General features: G+C 44.4%; 1 protein-coding gene across 4 annotated transcripts in view; it reads right to left on the minus strand.

Moving 5' to 3' along the window:
* LOC144829031 (poly(rC)-binding protein 3-like) overlaps window positions 1-12242 on the minus strand; it is a 335139-nt gene that overhangs the window by 85182 nt on the left and 237715 nt on the right. For all 4 annotated transcript variants that reach the window (XM_078687748.1, XM_078687747.1, XM_078687746.1 and 1 more), the window contains exons 5-8: window positions 9449-9581; window positions 5376-5399; window positions 5243-5275; window positions 4638-4754 (exon numbers count right to left, since the gene is read on the minus strand). In XM_078687748.1, the coding sequence (XP_078543874.1) occupies window positions 4638-4754; window positions 5243-5275; window positions 5376-5399; window positions 9449-9529 (255 nt within the window). In that variant the 5' untranslated portion in view covers window positions 9530-9581. The remainder of the gene's footprint in view (window positions 1-4637; window positions 4755-5242; window positions 5276-5375; window positions 5400-9448; window positions 9582-12242) is intronic.

Raw genomic sequence — 12242 nt, forward strand, 5'->3', positions numbered from 1 at the left:
GAAAAATATGGAATTTAGAATTTTGAAGCTGGATATAAAAAAAAACATGGAATTATCAAATTATCTTCCTGTCACGTGGCTCACCCCTCTTACCATTTTCCTTATTCTTCCAACAACAGAGAGCGCCCAGGGTGCAGCACCACCTATTTGTCCCACTGCAGCAAGGGAGTTCTGTTCGCGGTTACTCCTTGAGGGTTGCTCCTTGGGGAGCTAGGCGACAATGCCAACAGAGCAGGCTCCGGTGCTCGGACAGCGATTGATACAGGTGGGTTTGAGAGTGGCCTTTAGCTGCTAAGGACTGTCACCCAGACTGCATATGCCAGCAAGCAGGAGGACTGGTAAAGTAACAGTGGCATACCTGGTACCCAAGGAAGCCATCCAGCATGCTGACTTTAGATCCTGCCATGAAACTTGCCCAGAAGGAGGAGGTTGAGCCATCATTTGAAGATGGCAGGGAAAGGGAGCATCCTGCCTAGCAGACCCAAAGAGCACACAGGATTCAAAAGGGAGGGCTTGTCCTTATGACAAGCGGCATAGGACCCACAGAGGTAGGTCTCAGCAGGTACTCTCTGTATGTAACTTTTTCTTCCTGCTGCACATGATCAGTAGAGTTGGACCACCTCACTGGAGTAACAAAACTTGAGGGGGCCCCCTAGAAGGTACGTGAGGGACCCCCTCCGTACTAAATCAGGAGCTCTCCGGCCAAAGTTCTTTGCTGAGGGGGCCCCCTAGAGCTTGCCCCCCCCGCACCTTGGGGGATGTGGGGGCATGTGTTACACCACCTGATGGTGCACTGGCAACTGCTCTTTTCTTTTTTCAGGGTAGTTTGTCTTCCCAGGGATGGGGTGCTTTTTTCATAGAGAGGCCACCTGGAGAGGAGAGAAGAAGCAGGACTATCTTATTGAGCACTTATGAATGCCGTTTTCTTCCTGCAGGAACTATTGGCCCATCATTGAAACAAAGTCACAGGGGATCTCATTTGACTCCTCCTACTCGAGACTTAAAGAATTATTCCTACAAATCCCTGACTTTAAGGAGCGTGTACTGCACAAGATAAGTCATCCCCACATTTTGAGGCAGTATCCATGACAGACCAGAGCATGCAGAACTAAAGAAAAAAGAGCAAGACCTGAACTCTCTGGTGGGTTGCTTTTATGTTTCCATCATCAGACTCTACGCCCACATTATGAACTGTGGGACCTTTAATCGGGGGTATTGCTGCTCAAAATAAAAGTCACACCAGGTTGTTTCCTTATATATCCTGTTAGCGAGTAATAAGGCTCGGGGTCGTATTTATGCATCCCACCTGAGCTGCTTAGGAAGAGATGACGCCCTGAATAGTAATAATAATAATAATGTTCAGTTCTGACATTAGCCCATGCTGCTTGTTTCAGATAGAGCGGGAATGTTAGAGAAAGACATAACTTTACATATTTTGACCTTAATTGTTTACCTCTAACAGCAGGGGGTACCCCAGTTTAGGATTTTGAAATGGAGCAACTTATGCCTTGCCTGCTTTAATAGAAAGAACGTGAGCCACTGCTTAAAGCCCACGGTGTCAAAGGGGGATCCACAGTGAGATATGGTGCTGCCGTCTGGATGGACTTGGTCCAAACAAACTCAGTTCAGATCATGTTTCTTATGAAAGAGCATCTGGCCTTCCAAAATGTGACTGCTCCAGCTCTTGGCCAGTTAGAAACCTTAGTGAAAACTGTGACAAATCCGATCCGAATGGCTCGCCTGATACGATTTCAAATTAGTCAGTTGGGCTGGGCACACTTCTACGTCTGCCTCTGTACGCGCTCTCTTGCAAGAAGTTGAACAGGGTTCTCCATGATTAACGGCACTCAGGTGAGCTACATCAGGAAACATCCTTTTACAACGCAGTGTTTACACTGCGGGCCTTTACGACGCAGGCATCACAATGCAAGTCGTTACTACGACTTGCGCTGGATGGCGCTCTTGCTCAAGGAATAGTTTAATTTTCTATTCCAACACCTTCCCTACTGTTACGTGGGCTGGAGTTGGAATAGAAAATTAAAATAATCCACAATCCGGCGCCCTCCAACGCTAGTTGTTGTAACGACTTGCGTTGTGATAACTGCGCTGTAATGGTAGCGCGGTGTAAACACCGCGTCATAATGACATACATCCGCTTCAGCCGTCTGGCTGTGTCAGTCTGTGTATGAATCCCCAGTGCCTACTCTCGGACCAAGTTTGAGGGCACCTACATTGGCGATGCAGGCACACCAAAGAAGAAAGTGCAGGACCCAATCTTTGTGCAGCCTGGCAGCCCCTGATTAAATCACAAATAGATTAGGTTCTGGAAGATCTAAGTATTTTAAATGACACCCGCCCCAAAGAACAGGATGGGATGCCATATTTGAGGGTGAGAGTTTGTCTGTTGTTGCTGTATCCCATGGAGCTGTGGGTGTTTTTATGCCGTACCACGGAGCAGTGGGTCTTTTGATGCTGTACCACGGAGCAGTGGGTCTTTGATACAATGCCATGGAGCTGTGTTTTTTTTATGCTGTACCACAGAGTTGTGGGTCTTTTGATGCCGTGTCACGGAGCTGCGGGTCTTTTGATGCCATTCCCCACGGAACTGTGGGTCTGTTGATGCTGTACCGCGGAGCTGTGGGTCTTTTGATGTCACACCATGGGGCTGCTTCTATATATTGCTCAACCAAGAGGCTGCCTGATTGAGGCACTACTTTGATCAATATTGTGCTATTTTAATAGTTCAGACTTCACCGCATGGGTAGTCGAGAGCCTCACATAAACTAGCAGATTGTATAGAACTAAGAAGTAGTACAGAGAGGACCAGTCTATATTTGTGGAGGAGAATAAACACAAAACTATTAGGAGAGAAGAACAAGTAACAGCTGCCACAGTATAGAATGATGGGTCCATTAATTATCCGGTTTCAGGCGGAGTCTGAATAGGTGACACTTTAGAGCATTACGGAAGGCCAGAAAGTTGTCAAGGGAGGCTTTTCCAAGTTCTGGGACCTTGACAGGTGAACACCTGATTGATAGTTTTTGAGCTTTTTGTCATGTGCACATGCTATCTTGAAGTCAGTTCTGGCATTAAGTGGCAGCCAGAGGAAGTCTCTTAAAATGAGTGTAATGCAGTCTGATCTCTTTGCTCCCTCGATCATGCATGCAGTGGATTGTAATATGGCTGTGAGAGGTGCCAAAGAGGTTTTGAGGAGACCCGCGGGGTTGTATAGAAACATCCACGTCAATTAAACATCTGAGTGATTTAGTTGAAGGAACCAATATAGGGAAAAATGCATAAAGAGAAGAACATATGAAGTCAGTACTGTATTGTACTGGTGCATGGGGTTATTTTGAATATAGGAGATAAACCTCTGTTATAGTTGGGCTTATTTTAAGCAAGAGCTCGTTAGCCCAGTTTGATAGTTTTACTACGAAGTGCTTCAGAGAATCTGTGCCTTGTGAGTTGGAGATCAGACAGGCATCATATGCATGCTGATTAATGTTAATACCCTTTTCTTAGGAGTTTAGAGCTCAGGGGTTCCATGCATAAGATGAATAATAGGGGATAAAGTAGAGCCTGCCCGTCCCCCCAAGTTTTATTGTTGTAGAGATTTAAAGTATTCTGAACAAACTAGGATGACAGGAAGGAAGGTTACCTTCCTGCACCTTACCCCAATTCCCACTTTGGTGGATAGGATGGAAGAAGGATTTCAAGGTTTATAGTATCAAATGCTGATGAAAGGTCTAGCATGACCAGGAAACAGGGATCAGCTCTGTCCAGGGTCCTGAGTGCGTTACCCAGTACTGCGAGAGAGACTGTTTCTGGGTTACATTTTGCACAGAATTCTGATTGGTGAGCATTTACGAGGTTATATTCAAATATGTGTGCAAGACGTATTGAAACCGCCTCTTCATTAAATGTTTCGACAAAGGGTTATTTAGGTACTGGTCTGAGATGTAGCTCCAGAGGTCAAGATTGGGATTCTGGAATAGGGGTGAAATCGGACCTGATTTTAGTGAAGAAAGTAATGTGTCTTCTTCCAGTGAATTTTTGAAAATTTTGAATATTTGAGGGGCACTGCCTAGGGCACATAAAACATTAACTCACAACACAATACGAAAACATAACACAATCATAAATCCCACATACCAGGTCACAGGTTTATTAATGGGTTCCTGATATCAGCTCAATAAGTTTGAAAGGTAAATGACAGCAACATAAAAGTGCACTGTTGAGATATGTTTATTTGTAAATCCCTAAGACGTCTCCATGTGTGATTGTGTAAACTTTGGCACGTTCACCTAGGGAAGTAAAAACTGCGGGCCAGCCTAGATAGTATTAAAACCATTGGGGTACATTTACTAAAGTTGTGAGCAAGTACTCGCGTGGTACACTATAATTAATGCAAAATGTGGCAAAGACATGAAAAAAATGTAATTACCAGGTTGTGTGAATACATAAACAAATCCTATTAAATACACATTGTTGTGTGTAAATGTCCTCACTGCCTTCCCAATTAAACATTCTGGTTTTTAAGCATAGAAAGCAGCAGTGATAGAAAAATTTAGAAGAACCGGGATAAACATTTACATCTGAACATCTGCATATGCCCATCCCCAGGCTGCTTAGCTCACCTCCTCAAACTTTAGTGCAATCATGGAGAAGGCCTTAAATATGGCGTCCGTGGGCCCTGTTATCGTCACAATCCTTTCTGGGCAGGAGCCTTCGGAAATATTGATTCGTGCGCCACTCTGCAGATAGAAATGTTAACAGTTTTAGCAGTGGTTCTTATACGTGTGTAGTCTCAATACGCAAAGATCACAGAGATGCACACATTATGGTAGAGTTCAATGTTAGGGATTTTTTATCAACCATTGCGGAGTAGAATGCAAGAATGGGTTTCCCATAATCACTCAAGTATGTTTTTATATACCCGCAACGCCAGTAAAGGCTATGCCAAGTGACGGGTCTCAACTTTGAATGCGTTCACTTCTATTTGCTGATCCAGTTTATCTTGGCACAGAATTCTGCAGAGGCCCTGTTAATTAAGGCAAGCGCGTTAACACTGCCAGAAAAATTAAGACAACTTTGAATTATTATCATGTGGAATTCTCAGATCGGGCCAGCAGATGGCACCCTTGCAGCTTGGAGAATGGATGCAATCCTTGGCTGTCCAGACCAAAGCATGTCCCTTCAGAAAGCTGGATCATGAATCAATACTTAAGCATACCGCGCTTACCTCTTCTCTCATCTTCTTGACGGTCTCACCCTTCTATTAAAGGAACAAAAAACAGAACAAGCAGTTGGTTTAGCCATCTTTGAAGTGTGATAGGCACACAACTCAAGTATAGGCAGATCAATAATTCACTGACCTTTCCAATAATGCTCCCAACCTCCTAGAGAGGAAAAACAAAAGAACATATATTATGGATAACAAAAACATTGGGTTTCGACAAGGTGATATAATGCCAGTACATCCTTTCATAACAACAATATAGTATTGGGTCAAAAGCAGACTTTGGTATAAACATTAAGGCCTGGATTTACTAGCGCACTCTGTCAGGGTTGTGCTACAAAAGTGACTCAAACTTAGTGCAAAGTGCTGTGTTGGGATTTCATTTCTAACGGAAATCTTTATTTACGTTGGAAAGTTGCCTAACATAACACTATGCACTATTTTGCGTGAAGGAGCGAACCATGGGAGGTACATGGTATTGATGCAAATCTAACATTTGTTTTCATGGATTTGCACCAAATAATTGCACCTGTTCATAACAATGGAGCAAGTTTTAGAACTCTCCACGTTGTTCCAAGTTTGCATGTGTGCTGCACTGTACAGCACGCACACGAAGTGGGAGAAGTATTAAAGCATAGTTTTTATATTGGAAGGCTCAATGGTGCAAGGGTCTGTGCGCTGGCACGTGAGCATCAGTGCAGGGAGCTAGGAAAATAAGGGCATATCATAAGTAGATATGGCACTGTTCTGATAGATCTCCCGAGAACAAGATAGGAGTATAGAGGGAAAAGAAAACTAGGACGCCCTCTACTCAGTAAATCGCCAAAATACAAATGTCCTAGTGTTCAAGGCAGTTCTCGTCTAATGATCTACAGACATCACTAGTTGTACATGAATTACAACAAACCTCTCTTCTTACAAAGATTTAGATAAGGATATTTTTTTAAAGCATAACCCCGGTTTTTGTTGTTGCTTGGTTTAGCAACAGAAACGAAGGGAGACTGGACCCAGCTCACCTATGGGGGCTGCATTCCTTTTAAATTCCTCTTGCCTGGTATGAGAGGCAAGGCTAACTGAGGGGTAACTATTGCATTATATACAGCATCATGCTTGTTTGACTGTGCAAAATAGCATTGGGAATTGAACAAGGGTGGATAGTAGGTAACCTCGACTATGCATGTTTTATGTTTTATTACAGCACGCAAAGCCCAGTGTCCTTTGCAGTGGCATTTAAATTGGTTTGCCCTGAGGAAATTGCCTGATAGAAACCAAGGCAATGAAACATGTCGGCTATAAGTAGGGTGTGAATCGATTGGTAGTATTCACATCCTTCTTTTTATTGTTTATATGTGTACTGTATGCAACAAGAAAGGAACACTAGTAAAGTTTTTGTCCTGGTTGCACAGTGGATTTTATGTTAAGTGTTAAAGTGTTGTACGTTTTGTTACATATAATTTGTGTTCACTGCACCACTCACTGTCTTTTCTTTGGGTTTAGGACACGTTTCCGTTACGGCTTGATGGCACCAATGATGATAACAGGGCCATCCTGGTGAGTACCAGCCAGGGGTCCCATTGGTGGTGTGCCCGTGAGGTGCCATCTCGCCTTTCTCACCTTTTTCTGTTGTCATTTTAGGTGAATGTGGGTTTTGTATTTGTCTAAGTTTGTTGATCAGAGTTGGGCTTCCTTTTTTTAATAACGACAGTAGACTGAGACATCCCCTACTCTAAATCTTTGTAAGAAGAGAGGTTTGTTGTAATTCATGTACAACTAGTGATGTCTGTAGATCATTAGACGAGAACTGCCTTGAACACTAGGACATTTGTATTTTGGCTGATAGATCTCCCCCCTTCATGCAATGCAGTGCAGCAACTTTGATTGCTGTTCTGAGTTGAGATAAAAGTTAGCAAACCTGCCCCTCAATTTATTAAGGACTGGCAACAGTATCTCATTTCTTGAGCCCCATTCACTCATGGAATCACTGGAACCGGCATATCCTAATGAAATTCTAAATTGGAAAACCTGATGGCTTGGTACGTCACTTTTTCCCATATTAAAAGTGATGTGCCGATGGAGCAAGGGGCTTGTAAATAAACCCCCTGTTCTTTCCACCTTCCCATTATTCTTGTACGTTCTTGTAAAACCGAATGATTCATGTAGGGTGGGGATAAATCATTGCTTGCTGGTTGAATAGAAGTTCACAGGCCCACAGTAAGAGTCCACTCTGAGTAGGGAGAGAGAAATCCATAGAAAACACATATTTTTTAGTTGATAATAGATCTTGAAAATTCTGCTACTTTTTTGCAGATTATAAAAATAATGGAATGTACCCACTAATTTTCTAAAGCTGCCTGGGAAAGCAGAGGGAAAGCATTCAAACGTCTGAAAGGAAGGAGGTTTGACAAGGGGAAAAGAGGTAGAACGGTAGTGGCAGATATTAACATAGACTAGCAATAGCTGCAGGCACTCCTTTTAAAAGCAGTTCAGCTGTCTGCAGGCCTGGCTGAGCAGTGAGCACCTGCATAGTGGCTCTTTGGGCCATACCCAAGTTACTACTCCCTAGTAACTCTATCCCCTAAAACTGAATGCATCCAGTAATTTTGCGCTTTGGGTTTAGAAAAATACAAAGGGACTCGAAAAGGAGGTGAGGGTGGAGATAGCAGCAGTGTTGCAGCAAGTTTACCACTGGCCCTAAAGCGCACAATTCATATGGGCAATATTTCTAGGTTTGATAGAAAAAAAATCTATAATTGAGGGTGCAGAGGCCTCCTCACACCTTCGGGACCCAGTGCTCCCGCACTTGCTGTGTTACTAGCCAGGCCCCTGGGTATCCTGGCATGAGGAGAAATAAATGCAGCAGAGCGACGCCTGTGGTGGCACGTGTGACAGACGTCGACTCTTAACATTAGGAAGCGTCAAACAGTAGCAGAAGAGATGTGCGAGCGCCGGTGGAAGAGACCCTTCATATTTCAGCAATGTTTTTTCGAAATCATAAGATATGCTGAAAATAAATAGTGAGTGCAGTCTGGATACTTTTCTCATCACAGCTTCAAGGGGAACAAAGCTGCAGTAGAAATCCGAGTAAGAGAATGAAGCTAGTGAAAGAAGGGTCATGTGCCCTTGCACTCCTCTGGCCTGTATACAATTCTAAATTGTACAGCCAGCCATAGTGCATGGGAAGAGCTATTCCTACAATAGCCCTTTACACAGGGGTTTAAGTGGGATGAAAAAACTGGAGGGTCTGTCAAAGAGGCGTGACCGATGCAGTTAAGAGCGTGGCTTAAAAACAAGTAAGCAAAAAATCTGTGCTTAGCATAGTGTCCACCCGACTAGTATTTTGCTTCTTCTGTCACTGCATCCAGATTTATAATGCACACATAATAGTACTATTGGCTTTGTCAACGGTTTTTAGTTTTATAGGATAAATAAGCAACAACTATGGCTTCATTGTATACAATATTGAAAATGATTGGTTCTGAAATGATGAGACTGTTCAAGAATCATTACGAGTCTCTATGAAGTTACATCACTGGCAGTGAAGGGTGGTGCTGCTGCAGAGTTAAGATTTTTTTCTACCGCGAGGGTGAGGGCAAAAATGGAGAGCCCGATAGGGACCTGTCTCAGCACCTGCTTTTTAGAACTGCCAGTGCTGAGCATCGGCAGGACCCGGTCCACTTAAAGCCCCCCTTTACGCAATGGTGTTCATGTTCATGGCATGTAGGGGGAATGTTGCTCTAGCTTGACCACATTCAAAACGGTTATAATGCTGACTATCAGTGCAACAACCGGGTCTTGGTTGTGCCCGAATGCTTGCTTTTTTATGCAATAATGCAACACTACCTTTTTAGTGCAGTTTCCTTTTCTGCAAATCTTTAAACTAGGAATAAAAATTGGATGTTCCTCTAATTCTCGTTTATTAAAATAAAAAGACAAACATAGCATACGCTATTGTCTGATCCATCTTTCAGTGTGAGACTAAGTTTTTTTTATCACCCAAGACCAAGGTACTAATTTAATTGAACTTGGAAGGATAAGAGGCTGATTAGACCCATCAGGATTGAGGCTTTAACAGATCCTCACAGTGCACTGGTTTCTATACCACCGCCACCTTGGCCGACATCGCCTCCGTTTTCATCTGGATGGCACAGTTCAATCAATGATACTAATAAATAGATGGAGTGATGATGATTTGCTCAATGGAAGTCTCACCTTTCCGTGCATCAATAGCCTGATGGTCAGGGTGACGTTGAGCCCGCCCTCGCTCATCTTCCCATCCTTCATGTTCATCATCACTGCCTCAGTGGTCCAAGAGGAGCACAGATTTCCTTCCTGTGGGATCAACCTGTGGAGACAGAACAAACTTTTTTGTTAGTTGATAGCTTTATTTCGATATGCAGATATCTTAAAAGCATTACATACATATTTAAAACTGCAAATCATCAATTTAAAAATACATTTGAAGATTAAAACAAGTATAAAATACCAATGCTACATACAAATAAATTAGTTTAAAAATGGATTAAATTGAAGTAGACAGTCTTTTAGAGCGAATCAACCGAGCCCATCTTAAAAATTTGGAGACACCACAGACCATGGGGGGGAAGGTATCAGTTAATAAAATACGTAGCGTCACCAAATGCTGGCGTGTCCCTAATAGTCTAAAAAGAGGTTTCAGCCAACACCTCCTTGGTCGGGAATAGTCAGGGCATTCAAAAAGGATATGTGCCACAGTCTTAAGCCTTGTAGAACAGAGGGCACAAAATGGTGATAGCTGCACAGGCATTTTCCATCTGGAAAGGAGAACCCCTACGGGGAGAGTGCCCACTCTGAACTTAAAGTAAAGAGCCCTATCGAGTGGCTTGGTGATCAAGTCCAGAAAGGGTTCATAGGCCACCACGTCCTTAGTTCTTAGAAACACTGCGGTGGAATTGCAGTGTCGGGGGTTTGCGATAAGTTGAGGAGACCCATTCCCAATAAAAAAAATTCAGGGTATCTTTGGGTGGGGCAGATTTTGTTGCCCAAGAAGCCCCCAAACCCAGTTCCCCCAGGAGGTTTTTTATGTCCCTTAACCACTTAATCTTGTGCCAACCCCCCATCCCCATCACCTCGGACAGGCCATCAGCATAGGATTTCAGTTCTGGAACCCTCCACAAGCGGGCCCATAAAAGCAGTGGCCGAAGGCGAGCCTGGTCCCCGATAGATTTACAGCCCACGTTCAAGAGCACTGGAACTGTTGGGGTGCTCAGGGGGAGAGCCAACAGGTCTTTTAGAAATTTGCTCTCCGACTTGGATAAGACTTCCAAGTTACAGAGGCCCCATAGCTCTGCTCCGTATAACGCTGCAGTGACTCCTCTTGCTTTGTAGATATCAATTAGTGGAGCCACGGACTGTTTTGAGGAGGCGCGATACTCCCTTAGCAGCACACCCCCCACCCTTTTGTGGCTAAGGACCATCTTGTTGATGTGGGGGGACCAGTTCATGGCATCGCTCATGCGTATTCCCAAGTAATCAAACTCAGAGACTTTCTCGAGAGGGACAGTGTTCAAGACTGGGGCACGTCCTAATTTCCGTGGTGGGTGCATGATCAAATATTTAGTCTTGTCCACGTTAATCACCAAACCCCTTGCTGAACAAAATTCCTGGAATCGATTCAGAAGCTTCTGGAGACCCTGGGGAGTTTTGGCAAGAAGAAGGGTGTCGTCGGCAAACAACAGCGTAGGGATCCGTACGCCCCCCAGGGACGGTGCGTCTGCTGGTTCTTGGAGCAGGTGCTCTACCACACCATTAACATACAGAGAGAATAGTGTGGGAGCTAGCACACATCCTTGTCGGACGCCCCTGTAGACCGGGATCCTATCAGTCTTTTCCCCATTCTGGCCCCAACGCACCTGGGCGTAGTTATCAGTGTGGAGTCTAATCAGGAGCGACAGAATATAGGGGGGCATACCAAGTCCGTGCAGGACCCTCCGGAGTTCTTCCCTAGGAACCAGGTCAAAGGCAGTCTTCAGGTCAATAAAGGCCAAGTAAAGACTGTCCTTGCCCAGCGCCACCACCTTCCAATGCAATAGCATCAGTCTGAAGACCTGTTCAACGGTCCCTGTGCCTGAGCGGAATCCCACCTGAAGATCAGACAGGATACGATTTTCTTCCACCCAATGAAGGATCCTCCCCAGAATCACCTTTCCTGCCACCTTTTGTGTCGAGTCAATCAGGCTTATAGGCCTGTAGTTCCCAGGGGTGTCCCGACATCCCTTTTTAAATATGGGGACAACCTCTGCCCTTTTCCAAGATTCAGGGACAGGTCCTCCCTCCAAGATGGCATTTAGGAGGGTGGTTACCAGTTTGCCCCATTCGTTCGGGTAGGCTCGAAGTAAGTCCCCTGGGAGCCCATCAGGGCCGGCTGCCTTCAGGGGTACCAGGGACTTAATGACATTCTCAACCTCTCGTGAAGTAAAGGGGTCGAGAACATTGTCCTCTGCCAAAAGTGCAAGGGAAAATGGCGCGTTAAGGGACCCCTCCACCGGTGAGTATAAGGACCTGAAGTGATTAAACCAGATCTGGGCCGGGATAGTACAGGTCCTCAATGTGTCATCGGGTCTGTTCCTAGATCCCACCAGATTCCAAAAGCCCCTGGCATCCTTTCCTTGACTAGCATGCAAAAGGTCCGCCCAATACTTTTCCTCCCACTCCTTTTTTGCTGTTTTTAGGGTTTGGGTGTAAATCTTTCTGGCCGACCTAATCCTAGTTTGGGACTTTGATTTAACTGCTTCCACCAGTGCTTTTTTACTTGCCCCACATTTATGGGTATACCATCCCTCTCTTTTCTTTGGGTGGGCCCGAGTGTTATCCCCTGTAAAGCTAGTCGGAGCAATAAACAAACTGTGTTAGGACCTCTCTTTCAGAACTCATGTCAATGATTCAGGGCAAGTAAAAGCACAATTTGACTTTATTTGGTTTTGCAACTGTGCACATATACTGTAGCATATACATAAAAGAAAACCAA

This window comes from Lissotriton helveticus, chromosome 4_1 (assembly GCF_964261635.1).
Source record: "Lissotriton helveticus chromosome 4_1, aLisHel1.1, whole genome shotgun sequence".
In the NCBI taxonomy this organism is placed as follows: Eukaryota; Metazoa; Chordata; class Amphibia; order Caudata; family Salamandridae; genus Lissotriton; species Lissotriton helveticus.